The following is a 12072-nucleotide window of genomic DNA, read 5'->3' as shown; positions in this document are numbered from 1 at the left end:
TACTCTTAAGTGTGAGCACGCCGGTGATACGCTCTGCCTAGGCTGTCTGCCAGTCTTTAAAATGAGTGCCTTACCCAGTGTAGGCTAGGAGGCCAGCTTTTTACACAAATGTGCATTTTTAGAAACAATTTATAATGTTGCAAAATTACATACCGGGGCTGCTTGAGCAGTATAGAAGCGTCGCAGAACATTAGTAAGCCCATCCTGTACGTATTCCTTGCTTCCCGAGACATATTCCTGCAAAACTGCTGTGCTTCCCCACTGCCCACGACAGCCTCAGAGGCTTTGTGTCCCTCAGGCCTTCTGTGCCACCCTGCTGCTGTCAGACCTCATCCGTGCCCCTCCTTGCCCTTCCTGACCTGAGGCTTCATTTCTGCAGGAAGTAAGCCACTGGAAACCCAGGCTGGTTGAGCTGTGCATGAAGCATGCGAGGCTCTTTGCTGTGATGTGGTGTTTTGGTCATTGTTTTTTCTTGCTTCCAGGCCCTTGGCTGGGCGAGGTGCTGGTGATTGCTACAAAGAGCTAGCACCTATCAGGAGTTACATTACCCAGACTCTTAGGTTAGAAGGCAGAGCCGGACATCTGCACACAAGAGTGTCTGGTCTGTCCATCTCACAAGAGAGGGAGAACAATTCTAGGAGCTGAGAGTGGTGGATTCGTTTGATCTGTGGGCCTGAGGGTGACATGCTGGGAGGTCCCGACATCCGTAAGAAGCTGCCAAGGGAAGAGCCCCGTAGGGACTGCAGACGGCCTCAACCAGCCCCGTGCCAGGCTCCATCCAGACAGCAAAGCTGCAGCGAACACGACCACAAGACACAGCCTTCCTGCGGCCCAGGAGGAAGCACGCTGTAGGCAGAGCCACAGTCGGCCTGCACTGGGGGCTGTGTGTGAGCACTGGCGGGCCAAGACAGAGTGGGTGGCAGAGACCGGAGCAGGGGCTCTCGGGAACCATTCCAAGAGCTGGGGGACGATGAGGCACGTTAGGAGCTTAGGAAAAGGCCACCATGGCAGACAAGTGGTGGGCAAAGGGGTGGGGTAATGAGGACGGAGCCCGGCCGTGCTGCTAAGGCAGGCCAGGGTGAGGAGCAGGAGGCCCTGGAGGCCTCGCAGTCTGCTCCACACCACGGCGATCGAGCAAGCAGCACGTTAAAGCAAGTCACGCGTGTGTTGTGGTTCCCAGAGCACGCGAAGCTTATGCCCACGATTCTCGTCTATCGTGTGCATAGCATTACGTCTAAAAAATGTATGTTCCTTAATTTAAAAATCACTTATTGCTACAAAATGCTAATGATAACCTGAGCCCTTAGCAAGTGGTCGTCTTTTTGCTGGTGGGGGTATTGCCTCCACACTGACGGCTGCTGAGTAATCAGGGTGGTTATTGCTGAGGGCTGGCTGGCTGGCTGGCTGTGGCAAGGTTTTGCTTTTGTTTTGACAGGCTCTCACTCTGTCAGCCAGGCTGGAGTGCAGTGGCATTATCACAGCTCACCGCAGCCTTGACCGCCCCAGACTCAGGTGATCCTCCCACCTCAGCCTCCTGAGTAGCTGGGACAACAGGTGCACATCACCATGCCTGGCTAATTTTTGTCTTTTTTGTTGAGACAGGGTTTCACCAGGTTGCCCAGGCTGGTCTCCGACTCCCAAAAGTGCTAAGATTACAGCCACGAGACACTGTGCCCGTGGCAGTTTCTTAAAATGAGACAATAAAGTTTGCCACACTGATTGACTCTTCCTTTCGTGAAAGATTTCTCTGTAGCATGCGATGCTGTTTGATAGCATTTTACCCTGGCTGTGGCCCTGCTCATAGACAGAAGTGCTGCATGTCCAGGGCAAGGTGGCACGGCACGCCTGGACTGTTGAGAAGTAAGGACTTCCCTCAAGAATGTGTCTTGGGCCAGGTGCAGGGGCTCATGCCTGGAATCCGAGCACTTCAGGAGGCCAGGGTGGATCTCTCGAGCCCAGGAGTTCAAGACCAACCTGGACAACACAGCGAGACCATCTCTGCAAACATACAAATAAATTAGCTAGGCATGGTGGCACACACCTGGAGTCTCAGTTACTCCGGATGCTGAGGCAGGAGAATCGCTTCAACCCAGGAGTTGAAGGCTGCAGTGAGCTGAGATCACACCACTGCACTCCAGCCTGGATGGCAGAGCGAGACCCTGTCTCAAGAAGCAAACAGGCAGCGAAAGAATGTGTCTCCGCAAAAGGCCCGCGTCTGTGGCTGCAAAGCAGAGCAGCTCGTTTCCTGAGGCTGGAGTGACGGAGCGAGGAGGGCCTCACAGCTGTCGGGGCCAGGCTCCTCACTGCACAGGTGGGATCTGCTGGCTCCAGAGACTTCTTCAGGCTGAGAAGAGGAACCAGGCCCGTTGGCTCCCAGGCCCCAGCTCTCCCACTGTTTGTCCTTCCCTGATCAGAGCGGATAAAGACCACGTACGGTAGATGGCCTTCGAGAAATTCCCCACACAGGACTCGCTCATTCTAAGGTATTGCTCTAGCTCTGTGAAGAAAATGTAATTAGCCAGGCATACGGATGTGCACCTGTAGTCCCAGCTATTCGGGGCTGAGGTGGGAGGATCACCTGGGCCTGGGGAGGTCAAGGCTGCGGTGAGCTGTGACAGCTGTGACAGCCTTAGCAACTGAAGTCAATCTGTAAAACAACACGGACTCCCAATTTTCATCCTTATTTTCAGCATTCTCAGTGACTCCAAACTTTTTTGATATGTCTATTTTTGAAAAATCTTTATTGCTTTTCCTGATTATACGACAGATGTAAAAATTCAAGTATTACAAAATGACTGTTTTTAAAAAGTACATTTTAACATGTTATAAAATAAATGCCCATTTCAAAAAATTCAAGTATCATAAAATACATGATTTAGAAAACGAGCCCTCTGTCATCCGGTCCCACCCCCGTGTCCCCCAGGATCAGTGCTGTTGAGGTCGCTGTGTTTCCTTCCAGACTGTCTGCGTGCCGGCCACCTGCCGCCCGCACTGCTAACATGAGCTCCATATCATCTGAGATGATGGTAACTCTGATAAACAGAGCAGAGTTCAGCTGCTGGTGCACTGAAGAGCTTCCAGTTTCTACACAGAAACACTTTCCTCATAAAAGCTTGAAACTGGGACATAGTTTGCACTATGGAAATGTATCCGGGTAAATCATGAAATTAATGATAGCTGACCATTTTTGGCCTAGAAAAATGGCAGTTTCATGCGGTTCAACAGAATAGTGAATGCCCCTATTCATAGACGTTGGGAAGTTTCCTACTTTTTGCCACAATTCAGCATGCCAGGCGTGATGCTCACACCTATAATCCCAGCACTTTGGGAGGCCAAGGTGGGCAGATGACCTGAACTCACAGACGTCCAGGAGTTCAAGACCAGCCTGGCCAACATGGCGAAATCCCACCTCTACTAAAAATACAAAAATTAGCCAGCTGTGGTGGTAGGCACCTGTTATCCCAGCTACTTAGGAAGCTGAGGCAGGAGAATCGCTTGAACCCAGCAGGCAGAGGTTGCAGTGAGCCAAGACCACGCCACTGCACTCTAGCCTGGACAGCAGAGTGAGACCCTGTCTCAAAAAGACCAAAAAAAACAAACAAAAAAATTCAGCGGTGAATGTCCTTGTATATTCTTTATGGGGAAGAACATACATCTTACCCCGAATGCTGACCCCCAAACATCTTACCCTCAGACGCTCTCTTTTGGGCATTTGGAAGAGTCAAGAAGGATGGAGCTGCCCATTGGCCATGGAAATGGAGACTCAGCAGAGCTGATGCATAATCAACTAGTCCCTCCAGGCCAGAGCGGCCACCTTCAGCCAGGACAGTTTTAGTATGGTGACCACACTATAGGGGCAAACCAAATACTGGAAAACCAGAGAACAGAAGAATTCCTCAGCACAGAGGCCGTTCTCATCCCTACTGACCGGTACGACCAGGAACTCACAGACATCCAGTGGGGACCCCAAAGCTGTCCTCTAGAAGTTGGGCTGTCAGAAGGTATAAAAAATGATTCAGGCCAGGCGTGGTGGCTCACGCCTGTAATCCCAGCACTTTGGGAGGCTGAGGTGGGTGGATCACCTGAGGTCAGGAGTTCGAGACCAGCCTGACCAACATGGTGAAACCCAGTCTCTACTAAAAATACAAAAATTAGCCAGGCATGGTGGCACATGCCTGTAATCCCGGCTACTTGGGAGGTTGAGGCAGGAAAATCACTTGAACCTGAGAGGCAGAGGTTGCAGTGAGCCAAGTTCACGCCACTACACTCCAGCCTGATCAACAAAAGTGAAACTCCATCTCCAAAAAAAAAAAATAATAAGATTCGGAAAGGTACTGAAATCAGATTTACAGGAAATGTTTTTTAAGGATTTTTCCAGGAGCTATTGGAGTGACCAAAAAAAAAAAAAAGGCACCTGTTAAAATTATGCGCACGTCAGGCCTCAGCAAACACGGGAGCGCGGTGTGCACGTCACTGGCGCTTTCGCACGGGCCGCTTCCTCTTCAGCCTTGTCTGGCGTTTGTAGATTCTGTTCGGGTCACAGCTGAGCTTGTGGGTGGTTTTCTTATGGCAGACGACGTGCACCAATTTTAGGTTCTCCGAGGTAAAAAGCAGGCCATAAAAATACTCCCAGTCCACTTCTCTTCCGTCTTGTTCCTTAACTGCTTCCACCAGCGTAGGAATGATGGCGCGTTTTTTTTCTATGCTGCAAAGTAAGGTTAGAGGCATCATTTTCTGTGGTCACGCGCCACAGGCAACAGGTCACAGCAGCGCACTGCAGTCACAACTCTTCGCCCGCTCCCTAAGTGCCATCACGGAAACGCGACCGCGCCTGCTGGCCGGGTCTGTCTAGCAGAGCCTGATGCAGGCAGCTTTGTTCATCTTACTTTTTAAAACTTGACCTGTGGCCGCATGCAGTGGCTCATGCCTATAATCCCAGCACTTTGGGAGGCCAAGGCAGATGGATCTTGAAGTCAGGAGTTCGAGACCAACTTTGCCAACACAGTGAAACCCCGTCTCTACTAAAAATACAAAAATTAGCTGGCCGTGGTGGTGGGTGCCTGTAATCCCAGCTACTTGGGAGGCTGAGGCAGGAGAATCGCTTGAACCTGGGAGGCAGAGGTTGCAGTGAGCCGAGCTTACGCCACTGCACTCCAGACTGGGCAACAGAGCGAGACTCCTTCTCAAAAAAAAAAAAAAAAAAACACCTGACTTGTGTCACTGTTCGGAATACCGAAAAGGACACGGAAAATAAAGGGGGTCAACCACCTCCCCACCACTTACAGTCGCCCACCATCAACAACTGGCTTAACTGCCTCCACGTTTCATCTACATATAGATTTATCCCAAACAAATTACATGACAGGACGTGAAAATTCTACAAACAGCCCTATAAAGGAAGCTGAAGTCACTTTGACACCACTTGTAATCTCATGTCCCTCCTTCTCCTCAGAGGTAATCGCTATTAAGGGTTTGCTATTTTTCCTTCGAGTCCTAATCTTATACCATTATACGCATATATGTATGTCTGTTTAAAAAACTATACGAGGCCAGACACAGTGGCTCACGCCTGTAATCCCAGAACTTTGGGAGGCTAAGGCGGGCAGATCACCTGACGTCAGGAGTTCAAGACCAGCCTGGCCAACATGTCAAAGCCTCATCTCTACTAAAAATACAAAAATTAGCTGGGCGTGGTGGTGCACACCTGTAATCCTAGCTGCTTGAGAGGCTGAAACAGGAGAATCACTTGAACCCTGGAGGCAGAGGTTGCAGAGAGCAGAGACTGCGCCACCGCACTCCAGCCTGGGCAATGGAATGAGACTCCATCTCAAAAAACAAACAGAATACTAGATAAGGCCAGGCACGGGGGCTCACGCCTGTAATTCTAACACTTTGAGAGGCTGAAGTGGGCAATCACTTGAGGCCAGGAGTTTGAGACCAGCCTGACCAACATAGTGAAACCCCACCTCTACAAAAAATACAAAAATATTAGCCAGGCATTGTGGCACATGCCTGTAATCCCAGCTACTACTCAGGAGGCTGAGGCACAAAAATCGCTTGAACCTGGGAGGCAGAGGTTGCAGTGAGCCAAGATCGCGCCACTGCCTTCTAGCCTCGGTGACAGAGCCAGACTGTCCCAAAACACACGCGCGCGCACACACACACACACGCACAACATGATATTGCTGTTTCACTTATAAACCGTTTGGAAGACTATAGTAACAAGTGTATGAGCTTGCAAACTGGCGAGGCGGGATTAGAGACCCCATGGCCAGGAGGGCTTATGGTGGGTGGTGGGCTAAACTGACGCAGACCCCTCTCCCTATAGCCCACAGAAATGCTGAGCAAAAGTCGCATTTTTTTTTTTTTGGAAACAGTCTTGCTCTGTTGCCTGAGCTGGAGCGCAGTGGCACAATCCTGGCTCGTGGCAACGTCCACCTCCTGGGTTCAGGCAATTCTCCTGCCTCAACCTCCTGAGGAGCTGGGGTTCCAGGCGTGTGCCACCACACCCAGCTAATTTTTGTATTTTTAATAGAGATGGGGTTTCACCATGTTAGCCAGGCTGGTCTTGAACTCCTGACCTCAGATGATCCACCCACTTCCACCTCCCACAGTGCTGAGATTACAGGCGTGAGCCACCACGCCCTGCCAAAAGTCACCTTGTTAAAATACCTAGTTGGGATCAAAAGAAAGGGGCTCCCCACCTGCCAGAAACCCAGAGAAATACATGCACACAGGCAAGCTATGGTCCAGGAGCTCACCAGGGCTCCAGTCCCTGCTACAGGCCCAGGGGACCCCAGAAAGACAAAGAAGTGGGGCTGAGACCCCGCCATAGCCATTAAGGGGGATAGAAAAGCTTGAGCTGAGTCCAGGGCTTGGGTAAGAGGAAAGGAAACCCACTGAACCTGTCACCTAGTGCTGCAGAAGCAGCCACCACAAAACGCAGTGGTTTCCGGAGGTGGCCTGGGGGGTCTTCTGTGGTGTTGCCTGGTGCACTCGGGGGCTGCGTCTGCTGGGGGCTGGCCTGGGGCTGGGCCCTTCTCCCCTCTCCTCCCCCATCCTGAAGGGGCCAGGGCAGGCTCCCTCACAGGGCGACAGCAGTGTTCAGAGGGGACGAGTCCCCTACAAGAGCGCTTTCCAGGCCTCTCTTAGCTCAGTGTCCCATTCACTGGTGTCACATGGACAAGCCTGAATTCAGTGTGGGGAGAGTAGGCAGGAGAGCACACAGGGTGTGGACGCTGGGAGTGCGTTCCTGTCCCCACCTTCCACAGTCATCCACGGAGCGCAGGGTGTACGGCCCAGAGTACACGGCCAGCAAGGCAGGGAACCACAAGCCAGAAACGGCAGGAAACGCCGGGCATCTGCAGGAGTCAAACGCGAACCCACGAAGAGCCACGCTGAGGGCCTGTGACACACAGGAGCACAGAGACCTACAGGAAACACCTCCCGCTGAATCGAGCTCCGAGCCCGACACACAGCAGCAGAGGGCTCCACCAGCAGGAGGGGCCGACACAGCAGCGGCAGAGGGCCACCCACACAACAGACCCTTCAGAGCCCAGCACAGTCCAGGAGGACCCTCACTCCTGCCACCAACTACGGGGGAGGGGTCCGAGGCCAACTCAGACTCCACAGCTCCCCAAAAGGACTGGCAGATGCTCCAGCAAGCAGTTAGACTCAAGATTATCCTTTCGTACAGCTGCAGATGAAAACCAGCCAAGGTCAGGAGGCACATGGGGCGGTCCAGGAAGGTTCCAACCCCACCTCTTCCAGCTGTCCCCTCCCTATGGAGTCACGGCCAGCACTAACTTCCACAGCCCCCCGTGATGACGCTGCCAACCAGGAAGCTCACTGGGCCTGGGTGCCAGCCTTTCCTGGGGCTCACACAGACATGGCTGATGGCCTATGGGCCAACCTCCACCTCAAACCCTCTAGAGGTCAAGCTGACCCAAAGCCCCCACTCTAAATCACCCCATTAAACTATCCAGTGGCCAAGGTCCCCAGGTGAAGACACTCCTACCAGGCAAGACATTTCAAGGCTTCGGATTTTACCTCCCAGCGGTCAAGAACAAATGCCAGACCTCTCTGTGGGCAAGGCTGAATTCTTTAGCATATGATCAAAAATAAACATGCTTAAAATGCATGGTTAATGATTAAAGTCATTAAAAAGAAATGGAATTAATGAAAACAGACTGGCATAAAATAGGCTCGTTTTAACCAAAAAAGTAAGTACTCGGCAGAGAGAAGGAACACATTAACAGCTGAAGAGAGAATTCGGGAACGATATAGGACTGTCTCAGTCTGCTCCGGCTACCATAGCAAAATACCACAGACTGAGTATTTACTCTCTCAGCTCTGGAGGCCGGAAGTCCGAGAGCAGGTGCTGGGCTCTGGTGAGGGCTCTCCTTCTGGCTGGTAGCTGCTCTTTCCTGGAGCCCTAGGGACGTTTCCCACAGGGTCCTCACGGCCCCTGCCAGCCCTGCCGCGGGGGAGCTTTCCCTTCTGTCTCCTCACAGCCATCTTTGGCCCTTTACTTCCCTTTGTTAACCTGTTTTTGTTTTTTTTTTTAATTCCTACCTTCTACCTTTTTGGGTTTCTCCTTGCTTATTCATTAGTTCCTGTCTCTTTTGTATTCTAGCCTATGTTTAAGGCACTTTCTCCTAGGGCTGCATGAGCTGCGATTTGGGAGTTCAGTTTTTTGTTTTCTTGTTTTTGTTTTTGAGGCAGAGTCTCGCTCTGTCATCCAGGCTGGGGTGCAATGGCATGATCTCGGCTCACTGCAACCTCTACCTCCTGGGTTCAAGCAATTTTCATGCCTCAGCCTCCCCAGTAGTTGGGATTACGTGTGTTGGCCACCATGCCCGGCTAATTTTTGTATTTTTGGTAGAAACAGGCTTTCACCATGTTGGCCAGGCTGGTCTCGAACTCCTGACCTCAAGTGATCCACCTGCCTTGGCCTCCCAAAGTGCTGGAATGACAGGTGTGGGCCACCGCGCCCGGCTGGAGTTGTTTTGAGAGTGCATGATCATGGTTTTGTTTTTGATCCATGAAGTTTCCAGAAGTCATTGTAGTCTCCACACATGGCTCATGCCTATAATCCCAGCACTTTGGGAGGCCTCGGAGGGTGGATCATGAGGTCAGGAGTTCAAGACCAGCCTGGCCAAGACGGTGAAACCCCGTCTCTACTAAAAATATGACAATTAGCCAGGCATAGTGGCAGGCACCTGTAATCCCAGCTACTCAGGAGGCTGAGGCACAAGAATTGCTTGAACCTGAGAAGTGGAGGTTGCAGTGAGCCAAAGTCGTGCCACTGCACTCCAGCCTGGGCAACAGAGTGGCCACCATGGCCAGACTCTGTCCCACACGTTGGAGACACAGCTGAGAGCAAGGGACCCCACAGAGTCACATTCTAGGACGCAGCTGCTGTCACAACACCTGCAGCAGGTTCAAGCTGCGGCTGAGCGACGGAGTCTCAGGTTAGATGAAGACAAAAGGCCGTCCCCTTGGCTAACAGGAGATAACCCCAAACCTAATGGTGCATAAAGGGCCGAAGGAAAGGGGTGGAAACGCCGCAGGACCCAGAGAAAGCCGGCACAGAATCTGAATCCAGCACGGCGGAGCTGGGGCGCTGAGCGCTGTGAGCATCTACAAAGCCTGAGCAGTTACAAAAACTGACCACAAGAGGCAGGCAGGAACACGGGTCCCCGAACACAAACATGAAAACGTGTGGAGACTAAAACGACTTCTGGAAACTTCATGGATCAAAAACAAAACCATGATCATGCAGTCTCAAAACAACTCCAGCCGGGCGCGGTGGCCCGCACCTGTCATCCCAGCACTTTGGGAGGCCAAGGCAGGTGGATCACTTGAGGTCAGGAGTTCGAGACCAGCCTGGCCAACATGGTGAAACCCTGTTTCTACCAAAAATACAAAAATTAGCCGGGCGTGGTGGCGGGTGCCTGTAATCCCAGCTACTCAGGAGGCTGAGGCATGAAAATCGCTTGATCCCAGAAGGTAGAGGTTGCAGTGAGCCGAGATCATACCACTGCACCCCAGCCTGGGTGACAGAGCGAGACTCTGCCTCAAAAACAAAAACAAGAAAACAAAAAACTGAACTCCCAAATCGCAGCTCATGCAGCCCTAGGAGAAAGTGCCTTAAACATAGGCTAGAATACAAAAGAGACAGGAACTAATGAATAAGCAAGGAGAAACCCAAAAAGGTAGAAGGTAGGAATTAAAAAAAAAAACAAAAACAGGTTAACAAAGGGAAGTAAAGGGCCAAAGATGGCTGTGAGGAGACAGAAGGGAAAGCTCCCCCGCGGCAGGGCTGGCAGGGGCCGTGAGGACCCTGTGGGAAACGTCCCTAGGGTTCCAGGAAAGAGGAGCTTTCCCGGCCCCGCCCACCACAGCCCTCCCACTGCTGGCAGGATTCTGCTGGGCTGAGGAGTCAGGCCCACCCTGAGCCCACAAGGGCATTACCAGTGCAGCCTTCTGCCCAGGGGCCCCTGAGCTGCACGGGCCCTGGACCAGGCCATCCTCCTCAGACAGGCTGAGCCCCAGGGCCTGCACCCTTCAGCCCGAGGAGGAGGGTGTTCCAAGCCTGGACGCTCTGTGTGCAGGCCGGGGGCGTGAGGTGGTGCTGAGGGTGGGAAGAGAAGGAGCAGGCTGCAGCTGGCCGGCCACGGTTGGGCTCCACTGCCCTGCACGTCCCAGAACTGGAAGAGGCCTGCAAATTCTCAGTCCTCCCCAGCCATGATCATACCTAAGTGCAGGTGGGGGACAGCACGTATTTTATTTCATAGTTTGTTAGCTTTTGATTCTCAAATATTTAAACATGTGGCACATGGTGTCAAGACCCACAAACGCCAGGGCAGGCCTGTGGCAAACAGACCAGTGTCTCTGCCACTTTCCAATAACTGGTGCTAAAAACTACATTTTTAATGAAAACCCAACGCACTCATCTGTGTGTAAGTATTCATATTTAGGAAGAGCCAGAGAAAATAAAACCGCAACAAACACTTCGTGAAACATTCCTCTGACTCACGCTGTGCCTTCTGCTGTTTTCATCTGTGCTCTGTTCTAGGATGGCCTATTTCATTCTGTCAATGCTGGCTGTGTCCCCTAGATTGACGTCCCCACCCGCGATGGTCTTGAAAAGGACAAGAGCGTTGAGACAGACGGGAGGAAACATCTCTGGGTACTTGGTGCATATCGCAAGGGTCCAGCAAAGCAGCAGAGAAGAGAGTAGGAGAAGCTCTTCAGGATAAACAGGGCAGGGCAGGATTTCCTAACACACAACGGGAACGTCTGAGCACAACACCATTTATTACAACTGGTCGTGGGTCGGGTGTGGTGGCTCATCCCTATAATCCCAGCACTTTGGGAAGCCAAGCTGGGAAGATCACCTGAGGTCAGGAGTTTGAGACCAGTTTGGCCAACATGGCAAAACCCTGTCTCTACTAAAAAAATACAAAAATTAGCCAGGTGTGGTGGTGCACACCTGTAATCCCAGATACTCGGGAGGCTGAGGCAGGAGAATCGCTTGAACCAGGGAGGCAGAGGTGGCAGTGAGCTGAGATGGTGCCACTGCACTCCAGCCTGAGTGACAGAGCAAGACTCCATTTCAAAAAATAAATACATAAATAAAACCTGTGATAAAAGATATCATAGAATTAACATACCCAGAATGTGTAAAGCATGCCCACAAATAAGACCGCAGCCCAACACAGAACGAGCAAAAGAGAACACCAAAGATACAGGCGGCCACAGACATGGAAGGAGAAGCTCAGCCTTCCTAGTCATCAGGAAAATCCAGTTCAAGCAAGAGAATCTGTCTCACCTATCAGGATGGGGAAATGCAAAAGCGCCCAATGACACCAAGTGGCACCTAGAACCCGGGACAGCATGAACTCACACCGAGGCAGGATTCTGCTGGGCTGAGGAGTCAGGCCCAGGTGAGTGTGGAGGCTGGGACACTCGGGAGAGCAGCCTGGCGAGGCTCAGAGAGGGGACAGCAGTGTCATTAGGACCCAGCACGAGGTACTCAAGCTCAGACACTGAGCCATCTTGCCCATG

The 12072-nt window shown here is 51.9% G+C and overlaps 1 protein-coding gene across 4 annotated transcripts in view; it reads right to left on the bottom strand.

Annotated features, from left to right (window-relative positions):
- Positions 1–2722: 2722 nt before the first annotated feature.
- Positions 2723–12072, bottom strand: part of DFFB (DNA fragmentation factor subunit beta) — a 31676-nt gene continuing 22326 nt past the window's right edge. For 2 of the 4 annotated variants that reach the window (XM_064363147.1, XM_064363148.1), the window contains one exon: positions 2723–4705. In XM_064363147.1, coding sequence (XP_064219217.1) covers positions 4471–4705 — 235 coding nt within the window. In that variant the 3' untranslated portion in view covers positions 2723–4470. The remainder of the gene's footprint in view (positions 4706–12072) is intronic. The other 2 variants (XR_010337668.1, XR_010337670.1) reach the window with 2 other exon arrangements.

This window comes from Aotus nancymaae, unplaced genomic scaffold, assembly GCF_030222135.1.
Source record: "Aotus nancymaae isolate 86718 unplaced genomic scaffold, 86718_ANA_hifiasm-v0.15.2.pri h1tg000053l, whole genome shotgun sequence".
Lineage (NCBI taxonomy): Eukaryota > Metazoa > Chordata > Mammalia > Primates > Aotidae > Aotus > Aotus nancymaae.
This window is presented reverse-complemented; position numbering and strand designations above follow the sequence as displayed.